Source organism: Hydra viridissima, unplaced genomic scaffold, assembly GCF_058129835.1.
Source record: "Hydra viridissima isolate aposymbiotic clone 2 unplaced genomic scaffold, HvirCarnegie_v1 scaffold_7, whole genome shotgun sequence".
NCBI lineage: Eukaryota > Metazoa > Cnidaria > Hydrozoa > Anthoathecata > Hydridae > Hydra > Hydra viridissima.
The window spans coordinates 2393033-2408925 of NW_028324306.1; the positions used below are offsets into that span (position 1 = coordinate 2393033).

Genomic DNA, 15893 nt, shown 5'->3' on the forward strand with positions numbered 1-15893 from the left:
AGAAACTTGTTGCCGCTCTGAAAGTAGCCATTAAAAAGTTTTATGGTGATGATCCTAAGACGTCTAAAAGTTTCGGAAGAATCGTCAATAAGCGCCATCATCAGTACATATTTATGGTTTTAAGCGTAAAATATTTTTTTATTAACATTGGAACAGTATTTCATTCTCAACCAAGTAAAAGCTGTATTTTACTTTCTATTTGCTCTGGTAGAGCATTTTTTGGATAACCAAAATCACTTTTGCGAGCGTACAAATTGATAATGAACAAACTTTCACATGAAGGAGATGTAAAGATCTTTATGCAAAATCACAATTTTATTAGGTGTGTCTATGCGTTGCGGTAGTGTTGTAGAAGAATAGCGCGAGAATATCAACTTAAAGTTTATAACCGTCATTCTCGTTTTAAGTTATCTAGGAATAAAGAGGAAGCTGAAAGTGAAAGAGAAGAGAAAAGTATTGGGGAGTAGGTTAAAAGTTTGATTTCTAAAGTGTGATGTTCTTTCAATATTCAGCCTCCTGTTAGTGATTACGAGGATGATGGTATGCGTACGTTCCTTAGCCAGTCTAGTTGTGCAAATAGCAAGTTTTTGGTTCTCCAGGTCATGCTCTACTAAAATCCTCAAAATAACATAAACAATCAGACTCTACTAAAGACTCTACTAAAATCCTCAAAATAACATAAAAGACTCTACTAAAATCCTCAAAATAACATAAACAATTTGTTTGTATCGCGAATTGTGTTGATCTTGAATAATTCGTAGAAGGATTTCGAAATTGATCGATAAATCGAAAGTTGTCCACGGTGGTGAAGTTGATGAGGACGATCTATACATTTCTCCTACTATACTGACGAATGTGAAACCCAACGATCTTATTATGAAAGAAGAAATATTTGGACCTCTGCTGCCAATTTTATCTGTGTCTACCTTGCAAGAAGCTGTTGACTTTATCAACGAAAGGTTTGTGGCGTTTTATTTAAAACAGACAATATTCTCCAAGTTTGGTTTTTGTATAGTTCTATAAAGCTAACTATGGAGCTTACTTTTTTGCATTAAAGTTTTATTAATAGTTTTTGAAACTGAAGATGTCAGAACTTTAAATTTTAGGCCATAAGTTTTTGTGATTACGCTTTGTCACGAACAATTCACGCTTTCTTAAACGTAGGGAAAAACCGCTTGCTTTGTATATGTTTTCAAATATTGGAAACTCGATAAACTTCGTATCTACGGAAACTTCTTCAGGTGGAATGTGTGTTAACGATGCTGCGGTACACGCAGCAGGTAATGCGTTCTTCGTTCTTAAATTCTTTTACTTTACAATAGTTTATTGACTTATCGTGTTTTATTGATTTATCGTGTTTTAGCTACGATAAATTAACAAATAAATGTTAAATGCATATATATAAACTTAGGCAGTTATTTTTTGTTACTTCAATAAAAACTGTTATGTTGTTGATTTTTTAAAAATGGGATCAAACTCAAAGAAATCTACGATACGTTAACCCAACAGTGGAACCAAGGCGTCAAAGTAGATAAAGATGTTAAATAAATAGAGTTTGCGATTCATTTCATATAACAGGTGTTGAAAGGGCTTTGAACTGACTTTTTCCATAATGGTGTTTATGTAATTGATATTTAATGCAACTGTTATGTAATTTACTGCAATTTTAAATATCAGAAAATGTTTTAAAGAGTTCTTGTTGACTAAGTGATAATTTATATACTTGTTTTTAATTTCACGACGAAAATTTGTTAACATAAATCATGATGTTAATTTATTCATTTGTTACTTTATTTTTTTTATTTATTTTTTTACTTTTAATAACTGCTTATGAAAAATATTTTGATAGGTCTTTGTAAAATAAAAAAGATATATAAATAAAATTTTCTTTAAATAGTGCCAAATCTTCCATTTGGTGGAGTGGGTAGTAGTGGAATGGGATCCTACCATGGAAAAAAATCTTTCAACACTTTTTCTCATACAAAATCTTATTTGTACAAAAATCAAAGATTGGAGAATCTTAACTCGTAAGTTTGACTTTCTTTTGTGCAACTGTAGGAGGGGAGGAGAGGAGAGGAAATGAGAGGAGAGGAAATGAGAGGAGAGAGGAGAGGAGAGGAAGTGGGAGGTTTTTTATATTTGTGTGTTGGACTTAACGAAATCAAGTAAAATTGATTTTTTACTTTAAACCCTCGTAATTTCTCCAGCAGTTTATTACTGTATTTCATAATGTCACATAAAACAAATTCATTTTATGCATGAAGATCATTAAACTTGAATTAGTAGGTTTTTCTGGAGGTTTGGATCGGTAAAAACGGTAAGAATTATTTATTAGGAACAAAATAACGAATGCAATCTTTTTTTTGCCAATTTTTTCAATTTATAAGTTTTTGAATTTTATTTAATTCTTTATAAATTTTTAGCGTTCGTTATCCACCTTACAAAGAAGACGATGCCGTCATGAAATGGACTGAATGGATGTTGAAGCCAACTCTTAAGTGAATCTATGGAGCGGATATCGCTAAATTTGTTTTAGAAAGTAATCGTGGTTTTTATAACATTTTTTTGAAAGTAATCGCGTGGTTTTGGTCATCAAAAAGAATCTTTATTACAGCCAACGCAATCTAACTGGTGTAGGATCTTTACTTTAGCCAGTCTAATTTTCGTTTTCAATTTTGTACTGACAGTTCGATATTTTCACTGTTTTTAATTGCGGTTGTAGCTCATGACAAGGATATTTAGTGATGGTAGGCTCGAGTGCTTATTTGCCTTAAATCAATTAGAGATTTTCCCCTTTCACTAACCTTCAAATGCCTCTTCCCACTGTTTTTTCCTTTAGTTTTGATTAATAAACAGAAAATCAACGAAATAGCTTTGCCTACTCTTAGATATTTTTAGTTTAGCTGATGCTACTCGCTGGTTCCAAGCAATCTTAAGTATCTCAGATAATGATCCATCCAACAGCTCTAGAGTTACATCTGGCCTTCGATGTTGGTTTAAGACTGAACATGGACATCTGCATTTGGTCATGTTTAAAATTAGATTTTTTTGATTTCTTATCGGAAAAACAGCCTTCGCGCTTTTTGACTTAAACTTAAAATATCACAAATTGAAAACTTAAAGTAGCGTCTGAAATAAGTATTACGCTTCGTCTCATTGTTTAAGAAATTTTGTTATTGAAAGTTTAGAAGCTTGCTAAACTAAACAATTCAAGCTTTTATTTTCCTTCATGGCAGATAATCAGCACTTTGTATTCAATAGATGGGAAATTTTAGTTATTTTCTATGTTCTATAATCGATTTTTTTAGATTTTAAACGTTTCGTCAGGTTTTTCGTTATTTTGAATAATTCTACGGTTTAACGGCTTACTCTATTTTATTGTCGCGCTGAATGTGGAAACGCAATTTTAACTTTTGCATAATTTGAATGGAAACAGCCAAACAATCCTTTCTCTAATTTTTAAAAGATAAACTTATCTACATACTTAATATTATACAGAAAGCAAATGCGATATGCTATCTTTGTTTCGCTCATTTTTTAGATAAGACATTATAGAATTAATAGATTATAAATTATTTTAATAAATATTTGACACAAAATGATTGATATTGTTATTTGTACTTAAATTAGATTGCTCTTAATAATAACTTTATATCCGGATAAAGAAATCGCAAAGAAATATCTTTCTTTAGAATTGTTTTTTTTTTTTTTTTTAATGGGTAATCTGTCGTTTTTTGAATGAGAAACTGCATTTGTCAAATTAATCCTTGTCATTAAACAAAAACAAACTAACAAACAAAAAACATCAGAAGTGAAAAGATTTAGGGAAACTTCAATTTGAAATAAAGAGTCATTAATGTGATCATTTAAAATATCACGTGATCAATAATATTAGTAAAATAATGAAGTGAAATTGAAAGAAACAAACGAAAATTTTCAAAATCCATTTAAAACTGTTTTTTATTGTATTAAAAAATCAAGGTTATCAAAACTCAAAAACGTCAAGTGTGAAAACAAAAAATCCTTTGAAACTGCAAACGCTTGTATCCTCGTGATACTCGGGGAAAATTAAAAATTTTTAAAATACCAACATTTGACTACATAAAAAGCGGAGAAAAGCAAATTAAGAAATATAAAACATAATTTAAAACAAAATTTCACTTCAGAAGACTAATGTAACTTTACAAAATCCACATAAAAATAATCTTCGTAATTTGCCATAAAATTTTACTTTAGTTCGTAAACACGCAAACTTCGCTTAAAAAAAAGAGTGCAAAAGATTTTCATTTTCAAATGCTTCAAAATATTTCTCTAAAAGTTTTAATATAATTCCAAATAATTGAATAAAAGCCTGTGCGTTTTTATTGGATTTAATTTACGAAATAAGTTTTTGTTTTAAACCTATAATTGATCAGTAAAAACCTGCTGAATATTTAAACTGCTACTTTAACTAAAACTTCACCAATGGTTAATTTAATGAATAAAGTTTTATAATAACGTGCAATTCTTCTTCTTCTTTGGAGGTTTTTTGGGGCATAGAACAGCTCTGATAGCTTCGTCAAAAACCTGTTTGAGTCCTTTTTGTGTGAGAGCAGAGCATTCTAAGTATTTCACAGACGTAATCTCTTTTCCCATTTGCAAACCTTGTGCTGTAGTAATGGGTGCCAGTTTTTTTTCTTTCAGTTTTTCAATAGTTTCTTTATCATCGCGCAAATCAAGTTTTGTTCCAACCAGTATGATGGGCGTATTTGGACAGTGATGGTTGACTTCAGGATACCACTTTGCTCGAACATTCTCATACGATGCAGGACTTGTTAGTGAAAAACAAATAAGAAAGACATCCTAGAAAGCAATTTATATATACGATTAATCGTTTTATTCATAAATGAAATTGAGATGAAAACAACATTCTATGTAATAAAATTTTTCTCTATTTACATAAACCTGTCAATAAAAAGAAGGAACAAACAAAACAATAAAATTATGATGATATCAAACAAAAATAACTTAGAGATGAAACTTTTATAAAAATTAAAAATCATACTGTTTGTGGATAGGAAAGTGGCCGAAGTCTATCATAATCTTCTTGACCTTAAAAAAGAAAATACTTATTTCTTTAAACCATGATTTTATGAAACAATTAGAAAAAAGATCACTATATTTTCAATATTTGTCTTGCCTACTTGTAAACAATTGTTCTTTAAGAGAATGTTTAAGTGAGCAAAAGAAATGGTAATCTGATGGTGCTGAGTTTGGTGAACAAGTAGAATGTGGCATGATCTCCAACCCTAGTTCAAAAATTATACTTTTTGTTTCCATAACAACATGTGGATAAGCACTGTCATGTAGCAATTTACTTTGCTTTTCATGACCTGGTCCATTTCTTTTTTTTTTTTTTTTTTTCATTAAATTGTCTTAATTGTTGAGAAAAATATGGAGAATTTACAGTTTTCTTTGGTTCAAATAGCTCAAAATATAATATACTTTTCATATCCCACCAAATCTATAACATCACTTTATTACAGTAGTTTCTTTTTGGAGTTGCAACCTTCATTTGGCCACAACTTAATCACTGTTTTTTATTACTAGGGTTCTCAAAATAGATCTATTTCTCAGCTTCAGTAACTATTTTCAATAAAAAATATCTTTTTTCTTAAACTTTGCTAAATGAGAAATGTAATTGTTCAATTGTTAAATCATGTTTCTTTTGCTCAACTCATACAGAATGCTTTTTCAACTTTTATGCATTTCTCCTAACTTATGCAAACATCTAGGAATGATTGATTGATGAGTTGAAAGCTTTTGAGTTAATTCTATTCTCATTTGACATGGATTTTCATCAACCAACTCTAAAAAATCTTCAGTTTTGGCTTCTTGTGATCTTCCAGAGTGTTGCTGGTCTTCTAAGTCATAGCATCAATTGTTAAACCTAGCAGACCATCTTTGAGGAGTTCTTCTAAGGCATCAATTCCATAAGCAGAACAAATTTCATTTGTAGCAATTGTAGTTTTATATACTACTTTGTTGCTTTTGTGATTAAAATTAATTACATTTTATTTAGGCCTACTAGTACTATGTAGTACAAAAACAGATTGCTATTAAATAAATTACCAAGGTGTTAAGTTATTAGGTTTTAACTTACAACTAAATTTATTATTTTATTCATTTTGAAGCTTTTATGTGAAAAAAATTAAAGAAAATGCTACAACTTATTGCATCAAACATCTATCAAACTGAAGTCCAACACATACTTTGATACACAACAACAAAAAGGACTTCATACTAAAAAAAATATTAAGAACCCAATTGTTTTCTCAAAAAATCTTTTATTAAATACCTTGTTAGTATCAATTATACTCATCATCATATAAATCAAGACTTTGTAAACTAACAAAAACTTTTTCATAATATCAAAATATGATATTTTAACTTATATAATAACTTTAAGATTAGTAGCCAATATATAATACTGCCATGGCGGTAAAACCAATAACTATACACTATGATTTTCATTTAAAAAAATTGTTCACTAACCTGCTGTATCCCATAATCCTAAATTTATAGGTTTTCCATCTACCATCACATTTGCAGAATAGTTATCAAAACTAAAAAATATAGAGTAAATAAGAAATAACAGTATAAAATCTAGAATAAAAGAAACAGAAAAAAATTGAAATAATAATTTAACATATTTAAGTTTATTGTTAACATGTATGCTCTCTATTTTAAATAAGTCAATTTTAGTATAACAAATAAAGTAGCTCAAGTTAAGCTAATTATCAAAGTTGTGGTTAAAAAAAATCATTAAAATGCAGAAAATATTGAGATTTTAGTCATTTAGTCTATTACTTTTGAAGTAAAATTTTTTTGTCCTAATCTGCAGTAAAATAACAGTATCTACATTACTAATATCCATTTATGATACATCAATATTTATATTGATTTAATGGATAACAAATTTGGGAATTGATTTTTTTCATAACCTCACATTTCTAACTAAGAGATAATTTTTCTTACTTTCAATCAAAAACTAAAAATTACTTCAAAAAAAAGAAGTAACAAAAAAAAAATGAAATAATCACTTTAAGAAAAATGTATCAATCGCAATATTCTTCTAAAAACTAAAATTCATCAAGTTAAAGCGCTTATTGAAAATATTCATTAGATAATAGCAATAAAGCTTTGTATACATAGATGATATTCATTAGATAATAGCAATAAAGTTTTGTATATAAAGATGATTGAGTCCAGGGTAAATCATAATAATCATAATGAATGTGAACAGCTTGCAACTAACGGCAAGATTTAGCAAATCAAAACAGCGTATACTTAAAGTTATTAAAACAATCAAATAATAAAAACAAGCTGAATACTGTAAACAGCACTTATGTACAATCTTCATAATATTAAACAGTTAATATTTTCAGAATAGTGTATAAGTAATCATCAACTTTACTTACACTGTTGGAATATATTCACCAGGAAATGCATTTGTTGTATAGCTAATTAACAAGCAGGTTTTACCAACAGCACTAAGGTAGAAATACAGTAACTGGTCAGAAATTAATAAAAGGGGGTGCAATCTGTAATTATTTAACAATTATTTTACTATAATTCTTTAGAACTAGTTGCTTTAATAGCATGCTTTTTTTTTCTTTAAAACTTAAAGTTTCATGTAAAAGTTGAAGTGAGTTAAAACTATAAAAATCAATGTTAGTTTATCTTTATTTATAAGGTGCATGCATTTTTTTTATAATAGGTTGATTGAAAAAAACTTACCCATCCCCTACAACAACACATTTTATTGCTTGCATTTTTTAAATTTTCTAAAACAAAAATATCGACTCAAATCACTTTTATTATGTTAGAGGGCAACTATTCATGAAGCAATTTATAGTGAAATTGACTTCAAAAATTGCAATTTAAGCGCTATTGATTGCCTTAGTTAAAAAACTCCACCCAGTTTATATAGGTCTCCCCCGCGAAGAATCGAATCGGAATATTTTTAGAAAAATTCAATTTACAGACTAAAAAAAGAAAAAAACATATTTCTTTAGAAATATATTTTTTGAATATAAAAAAAAACAATTATATACTTAAATTAAATTTAAATACATCAACTAATATATTAATTCTAAAATTTTATTTTTTTTAAATTTTTATTTAAGCAGCATTACCTTTTTTAAAAAACTCTTATTTGGTCTGCAAAGTAAGTTTCTGTTCCGCATTTTATTTCAAAGAAGCTGGTTATTCGGCGAAAATATAAATAGGTCAGAAAAAGAAACTGATAAAAAGGTGACATTTTTCATTTTGTGCGTAAATCCGTTACATAATACAACTTAATACTGTATGTATCTTTCTCCTATATATCATTTCAGTAATAATAAATAAAAAATGTATGTATCTTCAATAAGTAGAAACCAGAGTTTTATTAGGACATACGCGAGGAGTTTTTAGCTGATTGTGCTCATCACTGTTCACCAATTGAGATTTGAGTTGAAACTAAAACTCTTTTTTCTCATTTATTCTGAGGTGCACTCAAAGAGTTGGGAGCGAGGGTGCAGGGGTTTCCTTTAAACAAGCAAAAATAGTTTTTCCAAGAAATTTCCATTAAATTTATCTTACAATCTCTTCTCGAAACCCTCTCCCATAACTTTGACAAACAGCGAAGCAAAGAAAAATTTGAAGTCTTTAATGGAAAACTGACAAATTAAAAAATTTCAGTTTTTGTTTTGAACCATATTTACCCAGTGGGCACGCGATGTCAAACCGACGTCGGGTTTACGTTGGATTTTCATCGGCGATGTCAACCGACTTATTACAACGTTGTTATAACGTCGCGATAACGACGTCAAAACGACGTTGTCTTACCAATGTTGTTCTGACATCGTGCGATGTCTTTTGACATAAATACGACGTAAATCGACAATTTTACAAATAAATAAAATTTACATACCGTGGTGTGACCTAACAAAGTACTATGCTTTAAGTAAGTCCTAATTTAAGAAATGACAAATTTCGTATATATAAAAGGAACATTTGCGGAAAATAACTTTGATATTTTAACTAGATATCTAGTTAGATAAAATAACTAAATTTTTTTCTCTAAATGTTTATTTTATGTAAACACCACGGTAATTTTATTATATATTTTTTGAACTGGAAGTTTGAATACCGAATAAACATCTTACTGGAAAAAAGTAGTTATTCTACCGGAAAAATAATTATTATTGGAAAAAATAAATTTACCGGGAAGATATAAATTTAACACTAAGACTTTATTGACAGCCATAACATATTGACAAACCATAAAACGCATGCTCTTTATGGCAAGCGAAAGTTAGTTTATTTTTTTACTTGATTTAATTAATTGTGACTTTAAAAGATATATATATATATATATATATATATATATATATATATATATATATATATATATATATATATATATATATATATATATATATATATATAGGCGCTACTCGACTTTCTCCCCCCCCCCCCTAATTTTATGATTGATTCTGATAGAGAATTTTATGCTGATTCATAAAAATATAAAAACATAGACCTGAAAATCAACGGAAAGTACTCTAATTCGAAGTCAAAGTTGTAAAAAATCCCATTAAAAACCCTAATATTCGCCATTTTTTTTCAAAACGCTTTCATTTTCAACAAAAATAAATTACCGTTACATTGCGCAATAAACAAACCTGGTTTCCATAAGCCTTCGCATTATTATTTTAAAGTATGGTAACGAAAGTGTTATAGGGAAATGAAATTAATAGAAGATTTCAAATAAAGTTTGAACGTAGAATTTGAGAATGTAGAAAAATTGATGAATAATTATTATTGTATCGTACGCGGGTTTTTTTTTATTAAAAAAAACGGTTTGAAGGTTACATTTTCTAAATTTTACATGTGATAGAACAACTATGAACTGAGTTTCAAAAGTTCTTCTTTTAGGCAAAAAAACTGTTGAATTCTTTTTTAAAATTTATTACAAAAGTACATTACTTGCAAAATAGTTTATTCTCTAATAATTAAAAAACGGCTATTTTCATTGCCACAAAAAATTGCGCAAGATAAACATACTTTAACGACTTTTTTAACGTAAAAACCATGCTATTAATGTATTGCTTTTGTCAGCTAAAAGTTCATTAAGTTATTATTTTCAAAATGGCGAATATTAGGGTTTTTAATGGGATTTTTTACAACTTTGACTTCGAATTAGAGCACTTTCCGTTGATTTTCAGGTCTATGTTTTTATATTTTTATGAATCAGCATAAAATTCTCTATCAGAATCAATCATAAAATTAGGGGGGGGGGGGGAGAAAGTCGAGTAGCGCCTATATATATATATATATATATATATATATATATATATATATATATATATATATATATATATATATATATATATATATATATATATATATATATGTATATATATATATATATGTATGTATGTATGTGTGTGTGTGTGTGTGTGTGTGTGTGTGTGTGTGTGTGTGTGTATGTATGTATATTTAAATTAGTAAAAAATATTTATCTGACTTTTTTTATTAATTCATTACTGCACTGTTTTTAAGGTTATTTGTATATGTAAATTCAACAAGAGTGCTAAATGAATAAAATCAGAGTAATTTATTTTATTTAATGTGATAAATTTAAAATAAAACTACATAATGTTTACTACTTTAAGTATCATGCTTATTGCAATCATCAGGTAAAAAATACATTATTTGAGCTTTTTGTGAATAAATGTTTGTGGTTTGCACATCTTTATTTCCATTCTTCTTCAGATACCCCAATATACACTTTGTTAGATGTATTAACAGTTTCATCATGCTTTACAGATCTTGTCTCTGTTGTTTCCATGATCTTGTCCCACTTTCTTGTTTCCATGTTAATTTTTTTGGATAGGCACACAGTGGGATAAGCATGAATATTCAAAAATGGATCGATATCACAATCTATAACTTTTTCAACAGCTTTTTAACATTATTCTTTAGATGTCTTAGATTAATAATTGGTGAGCCCAAAATCAAGAAATCAATAATCTAATTAATGATGCTCTGCGAAATGATTCTGATGACAATGTACAATTTGTTAACAATGAAGTTGAATCTCTTTGTTCTGAGTCAGCTAACAGTAGTAATTGATCATTACTTATTACACAATGTAACAAAAAAAAAAAAAATTTCTGTTTATCAAAGTTTTTTGATGTTTCTTAATTAATTTGAGTATGCTGAGTCTGAATATGACATTGGATTTTTTATTGCATCAATCGTTTGGTCGTAAAAAAAAAAAAAATCAATTAAACATATAATTAATATAAATCGTTTTGCAATCATGTTACATTATATTGTATTGTAACAGTCTCTCACAATCTCAAAAAACACTAAAAGTGAACAGTAGAACGAGGTTTTCTTTTATGAAGTTTCTCGTCATCGCGTATCAAACACCAGATGTAGTCACCCATCATAGCTGCATCCCATCTGCCCTGGTATCTTTTCTCCATTGCAAGAATATCCTGATGGAAACGTTCCCCGTGCTCTTCACTCACATCACCCAAATTTGGTCTGAAAAATTCCAAGTGTGAATGCAGGTAATGCAGTTTTATTGACATTCTGCATTTCATATCTGCGTACCGTACAATTAAGTTTTCCACTATCTCTTTGTAGTTATCACTCTTATTGTTGCCTAAAAAGCTATGAACAACATGTCTAAATGCAGTCCATGCTTCTTTTTCAACCGCAGACATTTTGTCCTCAAGCTCCTTACATGCCAACATAACTTTAATCTGTGGACCAACGAATATACCTGCTGAAATTTTTGCATCTGACACCTTTGGAAACATCTGCCGAATATGCTGGAATGCTGCACTATCTGGGTTTAATGCTTTGACAAATTGTTTGATAAGACCAAGTTTAATGTGAAGGGGTGGTAGTAAGATCTTTTCAACAGGTATCAGAGATTGATTAATAACATTGTGCGAACCAGGCTGTAAATGTTCTCTCACTGGCCACTCACGTCTTGTGAAGTGCTGGTTTGCAGCCCTGCTATCCCATAAACAAAGAAAACACGAGTACTTTGTGTATCCTCCTTGCAGACCGAGAAGAAATGCTAGCATCTTAAAGTCTCCACATACATCCCACTTGTAACTGTTGTAGTTGATTTTCTCAAGCAACAACTTCACGTTCTTATAGTCTTCCTTTAGATGAACGGAATGAGCTACTGGAATCGAAGGAAATCGGTTTCCGTTATGGAGCAAAACTGCCTTTAGACTTCTTGTTGAGCTGTCAATGAATAATCTCCACTCTTCAGGATTGTGAACAATGCCAATGTCATTGAAAAGACCACGAACGTCATGACAATAGCACAGTGATTCTGATACTACATAAAAGTATGCGAATGTTTCATGTCTTTTTCGGTATTTCGAGGTTCTGCAGCTTGGATCTAATAAATTCCATTCTTTCAAACGTGATGTCAGAAGTTCTGCATTTGATTTAGTGAGACCTAAATCTCGTACTAAGTCATCAAGTTCTTGTTGGATAGGGAAATGAGGTGAATCATTCGGTTCCCTGAAATCACAGTCATCATTGAGTTCATCCGGTGAGTCTACTTCAGAATGATATGCAGCTGCTTCTTCGGATTGAGGTGGAGTAGGAACAGGCAATTCATCACTGTGTGGAACTGGTCCAATAGAAGATGGTGTACTTGGATAAACTAGAGTCAGCCTATCTTTCGGTTTTTTATACTTTGAAATGTCAACAATGCAGAAAAAGCAGTCATCATGATGGTTCGTCGGTTCTCTCCATATTCTCGGAATCGCAAAGGGCATTGACTTTCGGATTCCACGCAGCCATCCTTCCAGAGTTGATCTGCAGCTACCACAACTGTAGTGTGGTGCCCACGATTTGTCCTGATCTCCCATAGCCATGCCAAAATAAGCATGATATGCAGTAAAGAATTTTGTACCACTGACAATCTTATGTTTAGCTTGTGTTGGACTAATATAGTAACCACAAACATAACAGAATGAGTCAGGACAAAGCTTGCAGGATCTACTAGACATATTCACCACTTCATGTAACAGTTGTAATTAGTTAAACTGAAAATAAACACACGAATATAGTTAAAATCAGCATATATATATAATGTTTTAATTGCATTACACATATACGAAAACTCCGAAATATACTTTATGCTTTTTCTCAGGAAATCTTGATGATAGAGAAAAACCAATGGTACCACTGAAATCAGCATACAAAAATTATGTAAGAAACATTAAAAAATTAACATAAACAAAAATGTTGTTACATGGTGTTATTATTAATAAATATCATTATTATTGTATTAGGGTGAGTGACCCTAATACAATAATAATGATAAAATAATAACCGGTTGGTACAGTTAAGGGATCTAAGTTTGTGAATGACTTTGTAAATAAGAGGGTAGACTTTAGAATACATATTAAAATATATAAGAATTTTGTTCTGTGATATTAATGTTGTTTTGTTAAGTTATTCGTCATCCTAATAAAAAAATAATTCAATACATCCCTCAAATCATATCAAATCAACATCACAACAACCATAAAAACTGTGCAACATAATAACAAACACAAAAATTTGTCAAAGCGTATTAATGGTAGAGTAACTTTCAAGTTTTAAAATTTTTTTTGTCTATGCTATTGTAGTTCATGGTGTTAATTTTGTTAACAATTTCTTTTATGCAGACTAAAAAAATGGCTATTTATGAGTTATTTCAAAGTACGTTTTGAATTTTTGAAAAAAATTTTTTTTACCTTGCATCAGCAGAAACATTTTTAAAAAGTCAGAAGTTCTCACTGGTTATGAAATATTTGGAGACCTGAGTGTGCTACTGACATGCATATTTGATAGTTGAGAATATTTATTTCTCAACATATTGATTCCAAAAACAATATCTTTTGTTTTCAGAATCAACTTCAGAGTCTGATACAGAGAATGAATACACACTTCATTTGAGAACCAGAAATCAGAGACAGACCATTACTGTTATTAAAGAAGATATTGGGTAAACCATGAGAACTGATGTAAGTTTCCTTGCATATTTGATAATAAAGAATATTTATTTATCAATATATTTTGATGATGATATGGATACAACCAATAAAATGACTGCAATATCCCCCATACATCGATGGCGAGCTGGACATGTCATATTGGGAAATAGGCTTCCTCCACAACAAAGAACTCAAATATATATACTCTTAAAATTATTTTTTCATCATTTTAAAATTTTTTCTTTCTTTTTATAGTCTGATGTCGCACAAAGTTATGGCTTGTTTTAATATGAAAGAGACTAAACGCAAAAAAAAAAGAACGATGTTCAGGATAAACAAAGTTTTGAAAAGTTAAAAGTTTACAAGCTTATCATTGGGCGTGTCCAGAAAGATACTGATGCAAAATAGAAAGTTGTTTTTTGTAATGAATGCTTTTACGCCAGAAAATATGTGCTATTTTTTAATTGTATTTATTATGTTGGTTTAACATCGCTCTACCACTTAATGACATCGTCTTTACATCAGTAATCTGACGTCGTTCCGACGTTGGTTTAACATCGCTCGACGTTGAATGACATCGAAATTCTGACATCACCCGATGTCTTTTTTTCGACGTCGCACAGTGGAGTATTTATGGTAAAAAGTTGATCAAAATTATTTTATGGCTTTTAACAATTAGATAAACAATTAAAAGTAGTTTAAAATCATAATATAATATTTAAATTAATTGTGCAGGTTTTTTTTTTACTCAAAACACACTTTTGCATATAAACCATACAAAAAGAAGTTTAAAAAAAAAAAAACTAAAAAAAAAACTAAACAACAATATAAACTGTTAAACTTCAATTAAAACATTAAATGCCTTAAAAGTAAAAATATTTTTAAAAAGTGATGCAAATACAAACAACTTAAACCAAAGGAAATATACAAATACACATACTATAAAGGTGAAATAAACCCTACTATAAAGGTAAAAACAACATAAAATTAAAAAAAAAAATACTTAAAAAACGATAAAAAATAAACATTAGTCTGATTCATTTTCGCTAGATGCCTCCTCTTCATATTGTTGTAGTTCATTCAATGTTTCTGGTTGCAAGAACTCTAATGCCTCACTGGAAATAGCATTTCTTTTATTCTTGAGCCTCTTTCTGACACTGCTCAACAAAGGATCGGAACTTAACAGAAGTCTGTTTATGATATCCCTATTACAAATTTCTCTTGAAAATTTCCTCGAGAAATTCTGTCTATAATCACGGAAGTGCTTGTTTCGAGCCTCAGCCGCCTCTTCCGATAATTGACCAATAGGCAATATAACTTGATCAATTATTGTGGCACCATGTCTCAATATCTTGTGCATTGTAGGAGCCATTGGATACCATCCATAAATTTCAACATAAAGTTCTGCTGTCAGTTCTGCAAACTTTTCAAATTTTTTGATATCTATTTTATATCCACTTGACAGGGTTTCCAAAATGATACTACAATTTTTAATAAGTCCAATGTTAACTCCTGTAATGCAGGATGAGGTTTGAGGATCTGAGAAAAATCTTCTTGATGTATTGCCATCATTAGTATTCCCAAAACCTGCAGTTGGAATATCCACCAGCAGCCCCATTTTCTCTTTGAATTTGTTTTGAATGTTTTTTTTTGTTTCAGCTACAATTATTTTATCATCTTGTGTTCTCGCTTGCCATTTTTTTATGGGAATGTGGTATGATAAATGTAGTAAAGATTCGAAAAACCTAATCCTTGTATGCAATATCGATAAACCAAATTTAAGGGCATCTGGATTATCTATGTTTTTTATGGTTGAATTATTAAAGTCTTTTGATGTTAGTC

At 29.6% G+C, this 15893-nt stretch overlaps 2 protein-coding genes and 1 long non-coding RNA gene across 13 annotated transcripts in view; 2 read left to right on the top strand and 1 right to left on the bottom strand.

Annotated features, from left to right (window-relative positions):
• The window catches only part of LOC145184359 (aldehyde dehydrogenase, dimeric NADP-preferring-like), a 54591-nt gene extending 51841 nt beyond the window's left edge, over window positions 1-2750 (top strand). For 3 of the 8 annotated variants that reach the window (XM_090093559.1, XM_090093558.1, XM_090093557.1), the window contains 5 exons: window positions 1-103; window positions 762-959; window positions 1165-1280; window positions 1898-2027; window positions 2424-2750. The exon at window positions 1-103 is cut by the window's left edge and continues 46 nt beyond it. In XM_090093559.1, the coding sequence (XP_089949685.1) occupies window positions 1-103; window positions 762-959; window positions 1165-1280; window positions 1898-2027; window positions 2424-2502 (626 nt within the window). In that variant the 3' untranslated portion in view covers window positions 2503-2750. Of the gene's footprint in view, window positions 323-407; window positions 685-761; window positions 960-1106; window positions 1579-1897; window positions 2028-2423 lie in introns of those variants that run through there. The other 5 variants (XR_016454328.1, XR_016454327.1, XR_016454326.1 and 2 more) reach the window with 4 other exon arrangements.
• A 1062-nt stretch (window positions 2751-3812) lies between these two features.
• Window positions 3813-7991, bottom strand: LOC145183943 (ras-related C3 botulinum toxin substrate 1). The gene is made up of 5 exons (XM_090093580.1): window positions 7780-7991; window positions 7461-7532; window positions 6535-6605; window positions 5045-5091; window positions 3813-4842 (listed from the first exon to the last, which is right to left on the bottom strand). The coding sequence occupies exons 1-5, from the start codon at window positions 7812-7814 to the stop codon at window positions 4489-4491; spliced, it is 579 nt and encodes a 192-aa protein (XP_089949706.1). The 5' UTR covers window positions 7815-7991; the 3' UTR covers window positions 3813-4488.
• A 1180-nt stretch (window positions 7992-9171) lies between these two features.
• On the top strand, window positions 9172-14515 carry LOC149885589 (uncharacterized). 4 transcript variants are annotated; one of them, XR_016454238.1, is made up of 4 exons: window positions 9172-9339; window positions 13743-13776; window positions 13966-14081; window positions 14307-14515. It is a non-coding gene; the product is annotated as an uncharacterized LOC149885589 (long non-coding RNA). The 4 variants fall into 4 exon arrangements; XR_016454236.1 differs by having other exon boundaries at window positions 13743-14081; XR_016454237.1 differs by lacking the exons at window positions 9172-9339; window positions 13743-13776 and adding an exon at window positions 10137-10253.
• The last annotated feature ends 1378 nt before the right edge of the window (window positions 14516-15893 follow it).

What these genes read in the sequence shown, in the direction of transcription:
- LOC145183943 (XM_090093580.1), bottom strand. Translation starts at nt 7,814, where the DNA reads ATGCAAGCAATAAAATGTGTTGTTGTAGGGGATGG. An exon ending in TGTGTTGTTGTAGGGGATGG is followed by an intron (nt 7,533 to 7,779) that starts GTAAGTTTTTTT and finishes TTTCTACCTTAG; the next exon opens with TGCTGTTGGTAAAACCTGCT. An exon ending in AGGATTATGGGATACAGCAG is followed by an intron (nt 5,092 to 6,534) that starts GTTAGTGAACAA and finishes TTCTTTTTTAAG; the next exon opens with GTCAAGAAGATTATGATAGA.